Here is a 20,152-nt window from a genome sequence, read left to right as displayed (position 1 = left end):
TCCCCTCAGGGCTGGATGCACAGGAGACTGAAAGTGAACTGCAGGCTCACTCAGGGCCTGGTGGAGGAGTTTCCTAGCACGTGACTTGTGTGTGTTGCAACAAGTTAGTCTACCATGTAGTTTCCAGTTTAAACAGACGAGTTACACCCCATTTCCAGGAATTGTTTTGAGGAGTAAATGAAATGCTGTAAAAAAAAGATGGACACGAAGTAAAGGTTCAGTCACAGTTAATAAAACAAATGGTCTCGCTCAGGCAAGGGTTATTGGGGCTCCTCTTAGATTCAACCATATCCATTCAGTCTCAGATCTCCCCTTGTAGACAGGTCACCACTTCTCATAATATGCGGGCCCCACCCAGTCCTCTGATTCTTTTTCTCCCTCCGAGACTGTATGAAAGGCACAAGTGCCGTGCGGTGAACACACTCGTGTGTTTTCAACAAGCTTGCTCCATCCAGCTCCATATTCATCATCCCCAAATCACAATGAGGCTGCCTGGATTCCAGCGATTAGACCGCATCCGCCTGGGAGGCGGGGTGTTCCCGGGGGGCGGGGACCGGGCGGGACTAGGACACAAGGCCCCGCCCCTCTCCGGCCACGCCCCTCCGCGGCCCCGCCCCTTCCCAGAGACTGCGCAGCCGCTGCAGGGAGGATATCGGAACCCAGCTGCCTGGGCTCCAGTTTCCGCCCGGGCATCTTCCTGCAGGCTCTCTCTCGTGCGCCCCGCGGCTTCCGGTCCATTGTGGGTCTCACCCAGAGACATGGGGAAAGTGAGGGGGCTGCGGGCCCGCGTGCACCAGGCTGCCGTGAGGCTTTCGGCCGAGTCCGTGCCCGGCCTCGCGCCTCCGGTCCAGGAGGGGGCTCCTCCGCAGGCTTCGGCTGGCGGAGTCGGGAGAAAGGTAAACTGGGAGCCAGGAGGCGGCCCTGGGCGGTTGGGGTGGGGGTAGGGTCTGCGGGGGTTGGTTGGGGCGCCACACTGTGTAGCTTTGGGGGTCCCGTGCTGGCTTCGGCCCTGTGGTTCCCCAGGCCGGTCACTTGCGACCCGGGGACTGCCCTCGCGGTGTTTGCTGTGTGACCTCCGACGGCGAGGTGTGGGGCCTCCAGGCTCTTCCCACGTGGCTGGTAGGGTTGACTTGCCCCAGCCTTGAGGTGTGCGAGAACCAGGCACCTCCCACTGAGACAGGCCAGTAAGCCAGGGCAAGTGGAACAGGAAAACGGAGACAGTTAGCACTTTGCAGCCATCTAGAAAGTCAAGGTGCCAAGCAGTTTCAGCTATCTAGTAAATTCTGTCTTCCCTCAACCAGGACACACTTATGAATAAACTAGAGGCCCAGTGTATGAAATTTGTGCACGGGTAGGGACCCCAGCAGCTGCCTGCTGCCACCTCCCTTCCTGCAGTTGGCTGGCCAGCCCAGCCTACCCCCTGGTGGAACTCCCTCTCAACTCCAGGGGACAATTTGCATATTAGGCTTTTATTATATGGGATTAGAGGCGCAAGTGCACGAAAATCGTGCACTTGGGGGGGGGGTCCCTCAGGCTGGCCTGCATCAGTCCGGGAGCCCTTGGGATGGCTAACTGATGGCTGGGCCCGCTCCCCACAGGGAGCCAGCCTAAGCCAGCAGTTGGACATCCTTAGTGCTGCTGGCTTCTGGCTGAGCCTGGCTTCTGGCTGAGCAGCGCTCCAACTGTGGGAGTGCATTGACCACCAGGGAGCAGCTCCTGCGTTGAGCGTCTGCCCCCTGATGGTCAGTGTGCGTCATAGCGACTGGTCGTTCCCCAGTTCGGTCAATTTGCATATTAACCTTTTATTATATAGGATAGGATGGTTTGCACTTCTCCCCAAGCAGAGGTAACTAGCTTAAATCACCTTAATCAGGGATACAGGTAACAGAAATCCAGTTAGTGCCATTAATGCCAACCATACCTAAGGACAGATGAAGTTAAGAGAATAAACCTCATTTTGGTATATCAGCATAAAACTGATGAATATTCTATTGAAATTCTCCTCTAAATTCCCAGTCTTAAAATCCCCTCAAAACAAAGGTCCCAGTGCCATGCTTTCCCTCTCAGGAACACACCCCCCCCCCCCCCCCCCCCCGTTTTTTTTACTCACAGGCGTGCATATCCTTAACTCTAAGGGACCCCATAAGGCTTGCAACCAGGGCGGCAATGGGCAGTGGCAGTTCATCTCAGGCAAACCCCCTGAACCTGTCCCCATGGCCCCCTTTCTCTTACTTCTTAGTAAGCCAAAGCAGACCAGCCTAGGCTCATTTCCCCAGTCCTTCCTTTGTTTCATTGTCCCCAGCTTTAATAAATGTCTTCTGAAATTCACCTGGACTCGTGTTGTGAAACTTTTCTTGCACGAAGTTAAGAACCCGCACACTACAGGCTGGCCCTAGGCAGACCTGCTCAGGACCAGGCCACTTCCTGGTAACACCACCACAACATAAATGCCACACAAATATGGCAGAACTTTTTTTTTAAGTCCCTACTGAGCTGGGAATAGGAAGGAAATTTCCAAAGTTAATGAAAAAGTGAGGAGGGGACTGAAAAGAGTCCCTTTGACATGTAGCAGTCACCCCTCCCCTCCCACTCTGCCCTGAGCAGCCACTGATCTACTTTCTGTCTCCTGTGAACATTTCACATGGATGGAGTCATCGATGTGGTTTTTGTGTTTGGGTTCTTGGACTTCTCATGTTTTCAATGTTTATCCAGATTGTACCTTGGGTATATGAGTGCGTCATCCTTTTGTGGCAGGATGACCCTCTATGGTATGGGTAGACTACATTTTGTTTATCAGTGGCTGACCCTTGGGCTGCCGTGGAAACATTTAGTGTGCAACCAAGGGGCTGGCAGGGGGAAAGCGACAAGACCAGGTGGACCAAGACTTTGAGACCAGCCATGTTTATTGAGCACTTTAGGTGCCAGTCACTATATCTTCCCCACTTCCCTAACCCTTGTTTTGCAGATGAAAAAGCTGAGTGTTTAAACTAACAAGGACATTCAACTGTTGATGGAGTAGCTGATGTTTGAACCTAGGGTCTGGTACCAGTGTTCTGGATTTTATAACAACTATTGATATATAATTAACATGTCATGAAATTCACCCATTTAAAGTGGACTATTCACTGGGTATTTTTTGGTATATTCACAGAGTTGTGATTTTTACAAATTTCAGAACATTTTCATCACCCTAAAAAGCAATCCCTATTATCAATAATTGAGGCAACCACGTTTCTACTTTCTGTCTCAATAGATTACCTGTTCTGCACATGTCATATAAATGGAATCCTATATAATAAAAGGCTAATATGCAAATCAACTGAACGTCAGAATGACGGGTCACTATGATGTGCACTGACCACCAGGGGGCAGACGCTCAATGCAGGAGCTGCCCTCTGGTGGTCAATGTGCTCCCACAGGGGGAGCATTGCTTAGCCAGAAGCTGGGCTCACGGCTGGCGAGCACAGTGGTGGTGGCAGGAGCCTCTCCTGCCTCCACTGTAGGTGAGTGGTGAGGAGCGAGGGGTTCCAGAGTGCGAGAGCCCTGGACTGCGAGAGGGATGTCTGACTGCCAGCTTGGGCCTGATCCCTGGGAGTTTCGGGCCTAAGCCAGCAGGTGGTCATCCCCCAAGGGGTCCTGGATTGCGAGAGGGCGCAGGCCGGGCTGAGGGGGCCCCCCCCCCTCCGTGCATGAATTTCGTGCACCGGACCTCTAGTATACAATATGTGGCCTTTTATATCTGGGTCTTTTCACTTAGCATATTTTTGAGGTGCCTCATAGTATTATTTTTGTAGCATTCATTTCTTTGTCTTTTTTTTTTAATGGCTGGAAAACATTCCATTGTATGGGTGTAGTGTACCATACCCACCACATTTTGTTTGTCCATTCATAAGTTGATGGATACTTAGGTTGTTTCTAAATGTTGGCTATTGGGAATAATGCTGTGAACATTCCTGTGCAGAGCTTTCAGTGGATTTATGGATTGGAATTGCTGGGTGGTACGGAATGTTGAGTTTTACTTTTAAAAGAATTGCTTGACTATTTCCCACAGTGACTGTACCGTTTTACATTCCCACCAGCAATACATGAGGGTTCCAATTCTTCCACCTCCTCACCAACTCTTGTTATTGTCCTTTTTTTATTATAGTCATCCTAGTGGGTGTGACGTGGTATTTCATTGATTTGCATTTGATGTTGAGTATCTTTTCATGAGCTTGTTGGTTATTTGTATATCTTTAGAGAAATGTGTGTTCATGTCCTTTGCCCATATTTAAATTGTGTTTATCTTTTTGTTGAGTTTTAACAGTTCTTTATATATTCTGGATGGCAAGCCCTTATCAGTTATGTATGGTTTGCAAATATTTTTTCAAATTTTGTGAATTGTCTTTTTACTTTCTTGATATTGTCCTTGGAAGCACAAAGGTTTTAATTTTGATGAGGTCTAATTTATCCTGTTTTCTTTGTTGCTTGTGCTTTTGCTGTTATGAAAGGTTGAGGAAATCGCAGGGGAGCTTGAGCAGTGTTTGGTCATGGAGAGACTCTTTGACAATGGTTATCCTTTAGGGGTTGATGTAGGGCCCTCGATATATTTCAGTATTTACATCTTAATTCCAGTAAAAGATAGAATCTGTACAGCTCCATTCCCTGTCACCCCTTGTCCTACTATATTGTTATGCAAATTGTATCTGTACAGGGGTGGAAAAAAGTAGGTTTACAGTTGTGAATACAGGGAACACAGTTATTCTTGTATTACTTATTTGTTAATTGTTGTATTATTTATTTGTATTATTTGTCTTCTTGATTTTATTTCGTATCCTTACTTATGATGCCTGGCAATTTAACCTACTTGTGCCCACTCCTCTATATGTGACAGCCCAGCCTGAAGTTATGATTATTCTTTTATAATTAGCTACGTGTTTACCTTTTCTAGACTCCCTGTTTTGTTTTTGTGGATTTGAACTGTTTGGTATCATTTGCTTTCAGCCTAAAAATCGTCCTTAGTATTTCTTAGAAGGCAAGTCTATGAACAACGCATTCTCTCAGCGTTGATTTATTTGGGACTGTATTTGTTTTACTTTCATTCTGGAAAGATAGTTTGAACACTTTGCCTATGCCATACCACTGCTCCTGACCTCTATTGTTCCTGATGAGGAGTCGGCTGTTAATCATATAGGGGTGCACTCCATTGTGATGAATCATCTTCTTCTGTTTTTGTTTGTTTGTTTGTTTTACTGCTTTCAAGGTTAGTATTTTGACTGTACTGTGCTTTGATGTAGATCTTTTTGTGTTTATTCTGTCTGGAGTTTGTTATCCATTTGGAGTTTATTGAGCTTCTTGGATGTGTAGGTTAGTGTTTTCCATCAAATTTGGCAAGTTTTCCACCATTGTTTCTATGAATATTTTATCTCCCTCTCTGTCCTTCATCTGGAACTGCCATTACTTATGTTGGCATGCTTAAAGGTACTCTAAGAAGCCATTCATTTTTCCACATTGCCCTTAAATATAAAAGTTATCTTACTGGCAAAAATCGTTTAATTTGGGAACAGCAAAAAATTGCAATTTGGAAAGCTAGCTACAGCAAAAACTGCAGGCAAGTCTAACAAAGTGGAAGAGTTATTTTATGGAGAAAAAGGAGAAAGCTAGAAGGGTTGTTTTGAACGAAAGGCCATGAGAGAAAAGGGGGAGTTCAGGGAGGTGACGTTTCTCATGGGCTGAGATGCTGGGGAGTCAGTTTAAGTTGACAATTTTGATGTTATAAATATCCAAATGACCCTTGGCAGAAAAAAGGTTCCCCACCCCTGTTGTAGGAGATGCCGTGTTCAGCGTGTACAGCGTTTCTTGTTGGGCCTGTAATTGGTGATTCCTTCCTGTGGAGGATTCTTCTGTTGGAGTCTGTAATTGACTATTTTCCTGTAATTGATGTCAGGTGGGTACTGGCTGGATCTCCCCTCCTGGCCTGGTCACTCCATTTCAGTCAGGTTTGCCTTTGTTTTCACTTCTGCAAGCCTATTCTATAAATTTGTTTCTATTGATTTTTCTGTCATGCTCTGTTCTTTTCCACTCTTTTCTTCAGATGGCATCATCCCTATCAATCTCTCTTTAAATTTGCTGATCCTTTCCTTTGCCAGCTCAAATCTAGTTTTGAATCTCTTGAGTGAAATTATTCATTTTGATCACTACTTTTTGACTCCAGGATTTTATTTTATGTTTTAATAGTTTCTCTCTTCCTGATAGTCTGTTTGATGAGATGTCATTGTACTCTCCTGTAGTTCTGTAGGCACGGTCTCTTTCAGTTCTGTGGCCTTACTTGCAATGGCTGCTTTGAAGTCTTAAGTCCAACATGTGGCCCCTCACTGCAGCTGCCACTACCTGGACCACACTTTTCTCTGCATGTATCAGACTTTGTTGTGGAAAACAGGATGTTTGGGAAGTGCATTGTAGCACCCCAGAGGGTTGATGTTTGCATTGGCCTAGCTCTCAACTAATTATGTGAAGTCTATTCTACTCTCCCTCTGGTGTGCAGCCTCGGATCTCTCTCTCTCTCTCTCTCTCTGTCTCTCTCTGTCTTTCTCTCTCTGTCTCTCTCTGTTTCTCTCTCTCTCTCTCTATACACACACACACACACACACACACACACACACTAGAGGCCCGGTGCACAACATTCGTGCACTGGGGGGTGTGGGAGTCCCTCAGCCTGACCTGTACCCTCCAATCTGGGAGCTCTCAGGGGAGCCCTCTCCAATGCGGGAATTTCTCTCTGTCTTTGCAATCATATGAGCGAATTTTCTGAGACCCCAACTCAGTTTGGTTTGTTGCTCACAGAATAATAGAGGCTTTTTTTTTTCTTTGCTTCTGGTGGAGATCTGATGAGTATAGACTGATGTTGACTTATTGTTTTCATTTTGGATGTTTTTCTCTTTTTTGCTGTTAGGATTTTCCTTTTATCCTTGCTGTTCCGACGTGTTATGGTCATGGGTTACGTGAGGTTTGTGGTGTTTTAATTCATTGTGCTGGACACTGCGTGCACATTTTCAGTCTAAGCATTAAGTCCTTTAGTTCCAGACAATGTCATGATGTCTTTGACGCTTCCCCTGCTATTTGCCTCTGGGTCAGCTGTTGAATGCTCCTGCGTTGACCCTCTGCATTGCTTTCTCACGCTTTCCATCTTGCTGTGTTTCTGTCTACTTCTGAAAAATCTCCCAGGTCTAATTTCCCAACTTTTCTATTGGGCTAATTTCTATTCTAACAAACAGGTCATTAACTGTCTAGGACAGTGATGGTGAACCTTTTGAGCTCGGCGTGTCAGCATTTTGAAAAACCCTAACTTAACTCTGGTGCCGTGTCACATATAGAAATTTTTTGATATTTGCAACCATAGTAAAACAAAGACTTATATTTTTGGTATTTATTTTATATATTTAAATGCCATTTAACAAAGAAAAATCAACCAAAAAAATGAGTGTCATAGGTTCACCATCACTGGTCTCTGAGATCCGTCTGCCACCAGAACTACCATTTCCAGCGTTCCTGGTGCTCCCTGTGCTCTGGGGTTCCACTTCCGGTCCTGGGGCTACCACCAGAACTACTATTCCCAGAATTCCTGGTGCTCCCGCGCCCTTGGTTTTCCCTTCCTGCTCTGTCTCCATCCCATGGCCTCCCACTCTGCCAAGTCCTCCAAGCTGCTGGCTCTCCCACTCTGCTCTCCACCCGGCACCTGTAGATGCAAATTAACCCACCATCTTTGTCGGGTTAATTTGTGTACTCACTCCTGATTGGCTGGTGACTGGAAAGACGGTCAATTTACATGTTTCTCTTTTATTATATAGGAGATACACACACACACACACACACACACACACACACACACACACACACACATATTGTTTTAATCTTTTTGCCTGGCTACCTGGATCAGCATAAATCACTTACTAGTCAGATTGTGTGAAAGCCCTTTTGGTCCCATTAGGTTTTGGCCCATCTCCACTGGATGTGCGTGGGGCCCATAGCTGCTATTACCTTTGGGAGTTTACATTTTTGACACCTTCAGTCAGGGACTAGCAGCTTTGAGTTTCCCTCTGATCGGTCCTGAACCATCATGGCCTAGAGCCCCTTGGCCTGCAGACTGCCATGGATGCACTCCTGGGGGTGCTCCTGGTCTAGAGCAGGTGACGTTCAGCCAGTGCTAGCTCAGAGCTGTACCTAAGCCCTTGCGCCCAGGGCCTTCCGCCCTGCATTGTGTTTGCTTGGGGCATGCTTTCCATCGTGCCCATCCAGAGGTGGTTGTGATGGGGAAGGGCTCGCAGTAGATTGCTACTGAGGGGGTTCAGTCTGGACCCCAGGGTTGACTCTGATCCCAGGAGGGCTCTTGGCTGTCTTTGTGGTGTTCTCTCTGTTACACTCTGCTTGCTCTGACGTATTGCTGCCAGTATTGTGGCACTATGAGCTGCACAGCTGCACAGATCCCTAGTGTCCCACTGCTAGGGCACAGCCAGAGCCCTGCACGGTGCTCTGAGTTGTTCTGAGTGGCTGTGAATCCATGTATTCTTCTAAATTCTCCTATCCAACTATGCCAGGGCTGGTTCTTCTCAAACCCTGCCCACTATACTAACTGTTGGGAACTTAGTCCAAGTTCCTCCTTTATCCTCTGCTCACTAGTCACAGGTGTTGGGTCTGAGCCCCTCTGCCTGGGGCTGGACCTCCTAGAATGCCGGGTCGTAGATGGAGAAACCATGAGAGGTTGTGAGTATATAAGAATGAGTCTTTATTGCTGAAGCCAGTGGCCATATACCCACCAGACAAGAACAGTCCTCACGGCCCTACCCAGTTTGGCTCAGCGGATAGAGCGTCGGCCTGAGGACTGAGGGGTCCTGGGTTCGATTCTGGTCAAGGGCATGTACCTTGGTTGCGGGCACATCCCCAGTGGGGGGTGTGCAGGAGGCAGCTGATCGATGTTTCTCTCTCATCAATGTTTCTAACTCTCTATCTATCTCCCTTCCTCTCTGTAAAAAATCAATAAAATATTAAAAAAAAAAAAGAACAGTCCTCGCTGCAAAGTCCATACAGGCATGCAGCCGGACACTGGCTGGGGAACATATATCTTTCCCATAAAGCAGCATCAGTCTCTGTACCCACAGCTATTATCTGAGCAGCCGCACGCTGCCTCCTAGACTCACTGTCTAACATCATAGCGGTACCTGAGCTCTCTGGCTCAGCAGCTTCTCCTGTCTCTTCTGCCCAGCTGCTCTCTCTAGCAGACTTCTTCACTCTCCATCCCAGCTGCTCTCTCTTCATCCTCCAACAGACTTCTTCTCACTCCCGCCTCAGCCGACTAGACTGGTCAGTAACCTACTTTTATGCCATTTAGACAAAGAAGGCTTCATGCCAATAGTTACATCAATCATATTGGCTACTGAAGGGCACAGTGTACCATGTGTACTTACACCCATCATGGCATCTTGGTCTGATTAGGATTCCCAGGCTCAGAGTCCTTGAACATTCCGTTTAGGCACATGCCCAGAGCGGCATTCGGTCATTCTGATGTACTGATAACAAGGCTTCTGTGCTCCCACTGGCCTTGACTATCCGGGGACCTGGCATGGTTCTCATGCCCACAACACCCTTAGGCATGGGCTTCTCATTCTGTCCTGATAGAGTCAGTCCCCTCCTGGAGCCTGACCCTCTGCGTGGTAGGACCTCTGTGCCCACACTAGAGAAGGGGGCAGGGACAATGCGGCTTCTCCCTGGTGACAGCCCCTCCGCGAGTGCAGCTGGAGGGTGGCCCCTAATCTCCTTGGCTTGTAAGTAGCTCCACCCTGCAGAGCTGGGTCAGGACCCAGTATTCTAGACCAAGCATGTCAAACTTGTGGCCCACGGGCCGCATGTGGCCCACAACGAGTATTTTTGTGGCCCAGCCAATATAATGGTATGTAAGAAACGTTTTAATAAAGATTTCATAACTTAATTTTTATAATAACCTGTTATACATAATTATTAATAATGAATTACAACGTTCGCTAATGACTGATTACTATAAGCGTGTTGCATTCATTACGCGCCTTACAAGCAGGCACACCATTTCTCTCCACTAATACTAGCAGCGAATATTTTAGCAGCCGATGGCCATGTCGTTAGTCTTGTACTGATTTGTTTGATGTGTGCAACAGGAAATATTTCGCTTTCGGAGAACAAGAAAGATAGGTTTATTTGCATTACCCTTATTAATTTGTGCAGTTATGTAGTGTCTGGTAAGTTAATGTTCAAGGAAAAAATATTAACTTTTATTAAAATGTTCTATTTTATGTTAACGATTACTCATTTATTTCAGCCCTTTGTATTCGGCATGTCTCTGTCGAAATAAATCTTTTATGAAAATTGAGGCTTTTGGTTTTTTTGCGGCCCACATAAACTTAAGCCTTGTTTATTTGGCCCGTGTTAGCCTTTGAGTTTGACATGGGTGTTCTAGACCTTCCCTGCTCTGCCCAGGGTGGAGTGTCTACCCAACAAGAGGGGTTGGGGGGCAGGGGAAGGAAGTCCTGGTTTTCTGCCCTCACCTTCTTGGAAGGTGGGGTGGGGTGGGGTGGGGGGAACTTGCTGGCAGCCTGCCTCCCCTCCCCTTTCCCCTGACCCCGGTGAAACCCTAGTCATGGACTGGGAGCTGGGGGAAGGGATAAAGCTTCTTTGGTAGTTTCTGATATGCCGTAAATTCTTTCTGTTCTTAATGAGACTTAAACTTTTCTCCAGTTAAATGGTTTTTGGGGAGATGGTCTGCCACACCCTCACTCTGCCCTGTGTTGGCCAGGTCTGGGATTCCCTCAGCAGATAAAATCCTGCCAGACTCAGACTGCAGCTGACATCATAAGGAAACAACCCACCAGAAGTGAGAGTCAGCAGACAGTGCAAGCATCAAAATCAGACTGCTGTGAAGTCAGAAAACGGAATTGTTAGAGACTACAAGATAGGTGTGCCTGAAATATGAAAGGCATGAAGGAACCAAATAGGAGAAAAGAGAATAAGACTCGCAATAAAAGCAGTACATAGACCTTGTATTAATAAGGGGGGCAGGGGAAGGAAGTCCTGGTTTTCTGCCCTCACCTTCTTGGAAGATGGGGTGGGGTGGGGGGTATGGTCATTGAACTTTAACATGGAATAGACAAACAATTCTGATTTCTAGTCACATAATGACATGGTTATTTGTGGAAAACAGTCAGTGTGTCATCAGTACCTTTTATATTAAGCTCCAAAATGTGAAGTTATGAGAGATAAGTTACCACTGCAGAAAATGTCCAAGTGACAGAGTAGAGAGAAGTTGAGCATCAGTGTGTACAGATTTATGTATGTGACCTGGGCTCCCCTTTGCTGGGAGGTGTCAGCTGATATGGCCTTCCTCGCCCGCCCTGCGTCCCCCATGCTCCAGCGCTGTTCCCCCGTTGGGTTCTCGGAGGTCTCTTGTTTACTGTTCCTGAGAAGTCCCGGAGAGCCAGCCAGAGCTTCTTTGTCAGGTGCTAGGTGGGCGCACTCAGCCCGACACCTTCTTGGCACTTAGACGAGTTTCTGCATCATCCCCATTCTGTCCTTTGGTGTGTGACTCCCCAGGAGTGGGTGCTGAGGTCCCTCCCGAGGCCCCTGTCCTGGAGATTGGCCCTGGAATGAGCCAGATGGGCATGGGGAGTGTGTGCTGGGTGAGCACGGTGTGATGGGCAGAGTGACGTGGAGGGTTTTAAAACTTTGATGTAGGGATGAATGCAGGTCAGAAACAGACCTAGGAGAGACAGTGTGAGGTGCAGGAAGGGATGTGACACAGGAGAGGGCTGTACAAGTAAGAAGGTGTGAGGTTTGGAAGGAGATCCTGAATCTGGTCCAAGATGGTTCTTAAACCAGGAGCACGGCCCACCTGGTGATGTGAGGCGGGCAGGGAGGTGCTGCCGTAGCGCTCTGGAGTCTGAGCTCCCGAGGGTCCTGGGGCCTCCTCGCTGGGGAGCGAGGCTGGTTTCTCCAGGTCCTCCTTCGTGGTACCAATCTTGTGCATCTGGAGGCTCTCACCCAGAGCTCTCCCTGCCGTGTGACGGGCCTTGCATTTCACCACAAAGCCATGGCGCAAGTCTTACCTGGTCTTCTTTCTTTCCTTCTTAGGAGTGGGCTTTTGTGAACACGGACATCTTTGCCAGGACCAAGATAGACCCCAGTGCCTTGGTGCAGAAGCTGGATTTGGACACAAGGAGTGTTGCTTCCGTCAGGAGAGGTGAGAGACCTTAGGGTTTGCATGCTCCAGTGCCTGGCTGGCTTTGAGTTGTTCAGATGCGTTGGCAAGAGCACATTTCAGTTAACTACTTGTTGTTGTTCTTTTTTTAATCCTCACTTGAGGATATTTTTCCATTGATTTTTAGGGAGAGTGGAAGAGAGAGGGAAAGACAGAAAGAAACATCGATGTGAGAGAAACACATCGATTGGTTGCCTCCTGCATGAGCCTGACCAGGGCCTGGGCCAGGGAGGAGCCTGCAACCAAGGTACACACACCCTTGACGGGAATCAAACCCGGGACCCTTTGGTCCGCAGGCCGACGCTCTATCCATTGAGCCAAACTGGCTATGGCTAACTATATTTTAAAAAGGTTTTTACTAATGGAAAAATTTAAAATATACTATAATAGAACGGTATAAAGAAATTCCCTGTGCCCAGCATCCATCTTCAACACACACATACTGCATTATTTTGAAGCAAACAGGTTCCCTCATGAATTCTTTAGTATCTATTCCTAAGGGCTCTTTTTTAAATAGCATATCTACAATGCTGTTATCACATCTAAACAGATTAGCAGTAATTTCTTATCAAATATACACGCAGTGCTCACACCTTTTTGATCGCCTCATCAAGTTGTTTGTAAGAATCAGGGTGCAAACAAGTGCCCCCTCCCAACCTTTTCCCTCATGTTTTTATGATGTGGGGAGGGCATTTTTCTGACTGCACTTCCCCCATTTTGGATTTTGCTGGTTGCCTTCTCCTGGTGTCTTTACCATGTTTCTCTGACCCAGCCCAGTTCTTGGCCAGAGCTTTTTGGCTGAGCTTCCCTGGAAGAGGAGAGCAGCTCTGGTCCCCGTCACACTGCCCTGGAGGTGGAGTGAGCTCCCAAGGCCTGGGTGGGTGCACCACCACCGTGCCTGGAGAGAAAATCCTACAAGAGTTTTTTGTATGAAATGACAAACAGCTAACCTCTATAACAGGTAAAGCACTCATCCAAGGTTAAGAAAGGTGATCAGAACTGCCCCAAATACACAGACGAGCCTTAAGAGAATTGGTGAGCTGCACATATGCAGCCGAGCATGTGAAATAAGAGAGGTGTGTAACCTTGTTAAGAGCACTCAGGCCTCAGTCTCTGTACTGTTTGCCTCAGTCTCTGTAATCCTACTGTACTTTACCTGCACAGCGATTTCCATTGGTTTAATTGACTGTACGTTCTCATCTTTAAAGTTGTAAGTAGCTGTCCTTTTTGTCTTACTGCTTTAACAGTCTTGGTGTTCCTGGGGCTCTCTAGTGAACTGATGTATGGATTTTTCTTAATTATTTCTTGTTGGAGGATTCAGCAGCATCCGGGTTTTTAGTATCATTTGCCAGGTTTCCGTCTGTCGTTTGCAAACAGCTCAGAGTTGTAAGATGTGATTATTTCACAGGTATGACATATCAAGCATCTTCTGTGGGGTTATGTTGTTTGCATCATTGCTCTGGATTTTTTCATGTCACTGGGGAGATACACGTGCTTCTCCTTGCCATTCTTTGTGCATTGAAACTGCAGGGAGCAAACACTTTCCCTCTCCCCTCCTAGGGATCCTGCAAATTAGATTCACTAAGGACAGATCAAGGGAAAGCAGTTTATTAATGTGTGCAGTGACTTCACCCAGGAGAAACGGGTGTGATGAGAAACTCAAAGGAGTGGTGAGAACTTGGCTTCTATAGCATCTTAGCAACAAACAGTATGTTTATAGCCTTGCAGGGCACAAACCGTGGGAAGGTAAATCATGGGGGAATGAATGAGGAAGGTGTTTGTGAGGCTCCATCTAGGCTGTGACCTTCCCTCACCTTCACAATCACAGAGTTTCCTCTGAGAGGGGATTCCTAGCAGTCCTCGTTTTTCAGAAGTTTCTTTTTTTAAAAAATAATTATTTATTGTTGAAAGTATTACATACGTCCCTTTTTTCCCCTCACTGACCCTCTCCAGCCCGACCCTGCCCCCCTGTTCAGAAATTTCTTTGGTGACCAATTCGATCAAGGGTTTTGTATGTTCACCAATTCTCTTAAGGCTCGTCTGTGTATTTGGGGCAGTTCTGATCACCTTTCTTAACCTTGGATGAGTGCTTTACCTGTTATAGAGGTTAGTTGTTTGCCATTTCATACAAAAAACTCTTCTAGGATTTAAAAAATCGCTGAGGAAGTTATTTCCCTAGAGAGCTGACAGTGCTGTTTCCTGACAGTTCCCTGTGGCGGCTATTCTTGCCCCTCCTGCCTGTCACCTCTGCGACCTTTCTCTCCTTGGTTGTAGGGCCAAGTTTGCTTTCTTTCCATAGAACGGGCTCTGCCTTCTTGGTCCAGGTTGGCATGCTGCCCTGGCTGTTGGTGGTGCATACACTCTGAAGGAGAAGCCATCTGTGCTACAGCCGGTATCCCCGAGCAGTTTGGAGGGAGTGGAGGGGACAAAGCATTAGCTTGCAGTCAAAGGAGCCAAGCTGAGGTCCCGATGCTCTGCTTTGTTGGCCGTTGGATTTGGGGGCATCTGTGTGGCTTCCCAGGACCGTTAATTCCTCATGCATCAAATGAGCATGGCATCTGCTGGGCAGTGTGCTTCGTGGGCCTGCCTGGAAGTCCTACTGGCCTTCAGTCATGCCCACTACTGGTGGTAGCTGGGGGTCATCTCCAGGGAGAGCTGGGCTGGTGGTGGCTGGGGTCATCCCAGCGGTACTCCCATGTCAGTGAGGGGCTGGCCCACTCTGTCCCCTTTCACAGACAAGGATGCAGTGCAGAAGGAGGCCAAGCCCCATCGTAGGTGCCGGCCCCTCCCTTTGCTGAGCTCAGAGCTTTGAAGCCCATCTGGGAATGGGGGTCCTGGTGGCCCTCCCTCCAGCACTGCTGGATGGTTCTCTGCGAGACATTGTCACAGCTGTTGCAGCTCCCGATGGAGCCCCCAAGGAGTCAAGATGCCCCAGGTTCCTGGTGGCAGGTGACTGACTGTCTCAGCCTCTCCCCTACCCGAGCCTCCCTCTTCAGCATCTCTTCCGATTTAGGTTGTTCCTCAGCCTTGCTTCCTCCTTATTGGCCAGTGCCTGGATCCTACGGGGGAACAGTGGGTCTTGTAGTCTCTAGGCCTGAGCTGGGCTGGTGGCCTGGGCAGGTGCAGGTCATGTGGAAAGGGGTATCGATGATCCATACCCTGGCTGCTCAGTGGCCTGCTGGGCTGTGAAGGTGAGGGCACCTGTCTGCCTGGATTAGCTCAGAGGCGTCCTTCCTTTGCATCTTTCCCTGGGCTGAGTCACAAATAGAACTATGCCTGTGTCTCGGCTGCTGTACAAGGCCACTGCCTTGTAGCCGGTATGGACTGGAAGAGGCTGAGCCCACTCACGTGAGCCTGGCCTGGTTGTGGGTCCATCACCCTGATGGGTGAATGTCCCTTGTGCGGCTCCCGTGTGCTTGTGTGTGTTCCTCTCCTTCAGGCAGATGTGCTCACACACTCCCTGCAGCCTTAGGACCCGGTGGACCTGCTTTGCTGGTGGCATTGTGCCAGGGTTTCTGCACAGAGCCTTGCGGCCTTTGGAGCCCAGTCTGCCCCCGGTTTCCCTTCTATCCCCCTTGCAGGCAGGGGCTCCATACTTCCTGTGGGGGAACCACTAAGCTAGAGGCTGACCCCCACCCAACTCCCCCTGCAGATGACCCTTTCCACCACCACTCAGCTCCCCCTGCAGATGACCCCTTCCACCACCACCCAGCTCCCCCTGCAGATGACCCCTTCCACCACCACCCAGCTCCCCCTGCAGATGACCCCTTCCACCACCACCCAGCTCCCCCTGCAGATGACCCCTTCCACCACCACCCAGCTCCCCCTGCAGATGACCCCTTCCACCACCACCCAGCTCCCCCTGCAGATGACCCCTTCCACCACCACCCAGCTCCCCCTGCAGATGACCCCTTCCACCACCACCCAGCTCCCCCTGCAGATGACCCCTTCCACCACCACCCAGCTCCCCCTGCAGATGACCCCTTCCACCACCACCCAGCTCCCCCTGCAGATGACCCCTTCCACCACCACCCAGCTCCCCCTGCAGATGACCCCTTCCACCACCACCCAGCTCCCCCTGCAGATGACCCCTTCCACCACCACCCAGCTCCCCCTGCAGATGACCCCTTCCACCACCACCCAGCTCCCCCTGCAGATGACCCCTTCCACCACCACCCAGCTCCCCCTGCAGATGACCCCTTCCACCACCACCCAGCTCCCCCTGCAGATGACCCCTTCCACCACCACCCAGCTCCCCCTGCAGATGACCCCTTCCACCACCACCCAGCTCCCCCTGCAGATGACCCCTTCCACCACCACCCAGCGATGACCCCATCCACCACCACCCAGCTCCCCCTGCAGATGACCCCAGCCACCAGCTCCCCCTGCAGATGACCCCAGCCACCACCAGCCCAGCTCCCCCTCCCCCCACTAGCCAGCTTGGCTTTGCCCTGAGTGTCAGGGTCCCGGGGCTCATGGACCTGCATTGTGAAGCAGCTTCCTCGCGCCTCTGTGTCCTCTCCTATGTGGGGACGTGTGGCTGTGTGTTTCTCCCACACACAGATTGCTGCTCTGCCCATCTACTTCTAGTCCTATATTCCTTTATGCTGGAAGGTTGCAGAGAGTAAGCCCATTCTGTTCTCAGATGAGCACCTGGGGTATTAGGCCAGCACTCCATCCTGCGGCCTCAACTGGGTATCACTAGTCCCAGACTTATGCCCAGAGAGGTGGGCAGGGTGGGGTGGGACTGGAGGAGGACAGGCCTGGTTAGGGAGGCAGGAGTAGAAGTATGGGAGGAGAGCCTCAGCATTGCCGCCATGCTGGGTGGGCAGTACGCTGGACGGTCAGCACGCTGGACAACTTGGAGGCCACCAGGGGGGCGGCAGTGGAAGCATGTCTGCTGGGCTCTGGCAGGAGAGCTCGGGGAAGTGGCAGTGGTGAGTGGCAGTGGTGCTGGACAAGGACAAGTGGTGAGGGACCTTGTTGCAGGGACACCTGGAGTGCGTGCACCCGCCTTCTCTGTCTCCAGGACCGCTGCTGAGACCCCTGTGTCCCCCTAGTGGAGAGAGCTCTGGGCCTCACGGCCGTGCAGACCACAGTGCCATGCAGACCACAGTGCTGCGCATGCATTTTCCCTGTGCACACGCTGGAGCTTCCCGCTGTGCCTGACCCACCACAGGGGTTCCTTCTGAAACCGAGTCCGAAGCAGGTGCAGGCCCAGGACTGCTCGGCAGAGGGCGGCAAAGCTGCATCCTCTCTACAGCCGAGCCCAGGTTGGAGAGTCTGGCCCTGCTCTGAGAGGAGCTGGGGAAGGCCGGGCTCCAGCACACGGGGAACCCTCAGGCTTTCCAGGGGTTGTTCAGGAGTTTTCCACCTTTCCTCCAGCCTTGCAGTCAGGGTAGTACAGACCCTTAGACCGCTTCCCTTCCTCGCACCCCCCCCCCCCCCCCCCCCCCCCCCCCCCAGCTGTAAAAGGGGAACCAACAAAGAGGGGCTGTGGAGGGGGAATGACTGCCTCAGAGTTGTTTGTAGCTGTGTGTGGGTCTCCTGAGGACAGGGGATGGGCATCCTGTGTGTGGGTCCCCGAGGACAGGGGATGGGCGTCGAGTGGGTGGCATTTACTGCATTTGGGAGCCTGTTTCTGCCATGTTTGTGCTGCTAGCCGTCGGAGAGGGCTACATCCTCTGTGGTTGCAGCTGCTGGCTGTGAGCTCTTGCATGCTTCCTGGGCCCTGGTGTCTGCTTTGGGGAGTAGGTCCTTGGTGGGAATGCCTCCACCAGGCCCTGGGGAGGTCATCCACTGTCTCCAAGGCCATCCTGGCCAGCAGGGCCTGAAGGCCTGTGTGCTTGGCCGAGGGCAGGACCAGAGGCGTGGACATGCTGTGGCTCTGACCCTGCAGTGGCATAGGGGGGAGGAGGGAGGGGCCCCGCTGCCGGGCTGCTCTCGCCTGGTCTGCGTGGAGCCCGTTCTTTTTAACAGACAGAAGCAGGGAAGGGCAAGGGCAAGGAAGGAACCCCGGGAGGACTGTGCCTGGGTGTTTTGAGAGGGAAGGGGTTGGAGCAGGATGAGTGGCTGTGGGGCTGGGCCCGAGGGTCCCTGCCTCCTCCTTGGTGGTGGAGGGGCCTGTTTCCTGGCTTTTCTGCATCAGGGCTCTGGGAGGTCAGTGTGCAGTATAAATAATGAAGAAAATTTGGAAAACAGAAAAACAAGGAACACAGACCATACACCTGCACCCTCTGCTGGTGATCACCTGTGTCCAGCCATGCCCATAGCGGGTAATGCTGTGCCCTCCTGTGTTCGGCTGCTTCTCTGGCTTCCTGATGCTGGGCTGTCCTCTCGCCCCGGGGTTTCCCTGTGGGGCTCACCCACTGATGGCTCCTGAGCTGGTACCCATACCACTGCCTTCTCGTTAGTAAGCTGGGATGTGGCCCACGTGAGCATGAAAACTCGGTGCAGGGCCTTGGTGCGGCCTTCACCACCATAGGGGTCTCGTCTCTGCCCCTCTCCCTGCACACGGGCATGCCTGCCCTCACCTCCCCACACATAGGCTTGGTGATGGTCAGCACACGAAGGCCTTGTTCCTTTTCCAGGTGTTGATGTTTGTGGGATGACGGGACCACACATCTGTCAACACGAGTGAATACATTTGCAGATAAAACCATAGGGGTGGAATTGCTGAGGCAAATGTGCGGCCATTGGAAATGCCAGTAGACGGTGCCAGTTTGCCTGGTGAAGGCACTGCCCATGGAGCTTCTGCCCAGTGCGCACAAGTCTGCCTCTGGTTTGTACCAGCGGTTCCAGACTCGGTTCTCTGCCATATGAAGGGTGGACAGTGGGGTCTGGTTTGTAAAATGTGCTCTTACTGGTAGAATGAGCTTTTTTGTTGTTAATCCTCACCCAGTGATATTTCTCCGTTGATTTTTAGAGAGAGTGGAAGGGACGGGGAGAGACAGAGAGGGAGAAACATCGATGTGAGAGAGACACATCAATTGGTGGCCTCCTGTACTCGCCCCGACCAGGGCCAGGCATCGAGCCTGCACATGTCCTTGACCAGGACCCTTCAGTTCATAGGCCGGCGCTTCATCCACTGAGCCGAACTGGCTAGGGGCTAGAATGAGTTTTCATTAGCTGTGTTTCTCTGTAAAGGGCCCATTTATGTCCTTTTCCTAGTTTTCATCTAGGCTTTTTCTTCCTGGTTTGGAAGAGCTATAGGAAAAACCTGTTTGTTATTTGCAGATGTTTGTCTCCCCTCCTCCCCTCCCCCTACCTCATTGGTAGTGCACATAATTTTTTGAATTTGTTCACATAATTTTTTTTCTCTGCAGAGGTTTTAAGTTTGCATGTGGTTGCCCAGGTGGTGTGGCTCAGTGATTGAGCATCTACCTATGAACCAGGAGGTCATGGTTCGAATCCCGGTCATACCCTATGAACCAGGAGGTCATGGTTCGATTCCCGGTCATAAGCCCAGGTTGTGGCTCTATCCCCAGTGGGGGGCATGTCGGAGGCAGCCAGTCAAAGATTCTCTCTCATCATTGATGTTTCAATCTCTCTCTCCTTCTCCTTTCCTCTCTGAAATCAACAAAAATATACATATGTTAAAAAAAAATTGTGTGTAGCCAAATCTGTGTTTTCTTTGTGTTTTGTAATCTGTGTTTTTTGTAGTACTTTTGTGTCTTTATTTTTTTATTTACGTATTAATCTGTTGGGACCTTACAGAGGGAGGTAAACGATTCCTGCTTTATTTTCCTCCCAAACCTGCGTGTTAGGTTGTGTTTACCATTGTGGTGAGGAGACAGTCGGTATCCCAGATGCCTTGTATTTTATGACTTCGGTCACATCAGCTATAACCTGTAGTTCTCTCTCATTGCCTGTGCCCAGGTCCTTTCCCACAATGTT

General features: G+C 50.0%; 1 protein-coding gene across 1 annotated transcript in view; it reads left to right on the top strand.

Moving 5' to 3' along the window:
- The first annotated feature begins 655 nt into the window (after window positions 1-655).
- The window catches only part of FAM207A (family with sequence similarity 207, member A), a 33,510-nt gene continuing 14,013 nt past the window's right edge, over window positions 656-20,152 (top strand). Inside the window, exons 1-2 of the mRNA XM_005878928.2 lie at window positions 656-896; window positions 12,130-12,238. Of these exons, the coding sequence (XP_005878990.1) occupies window positions 759-896; window positions 12,130-12,238 (247 nt within the window). The 5' untranslated portion in view covers window positions 656-758. The remainder of the gene's footprint in view (window positions 897-12,129; window positions 12,239-20,152) is intronic.

Source organism: Myotis brandtii, unplaced genomic scaffold, assembly GCF_000412655.1.
Source record: "Myotis brandtii unplaced genomic scaffold, ASM41265v1 scaffold577, whole genome shotgun sequence".
NCBI classification, from domain to species: domain Eukaryota; kingdom Metazoa; phylum Chordata; class Mammalia; order Chiroptera; family Vespertilionidae; genus Myotis; species Myotis brandtii.
This window is presented reverse-complemented; position numbering and strand designations above follow the sequence as displayed.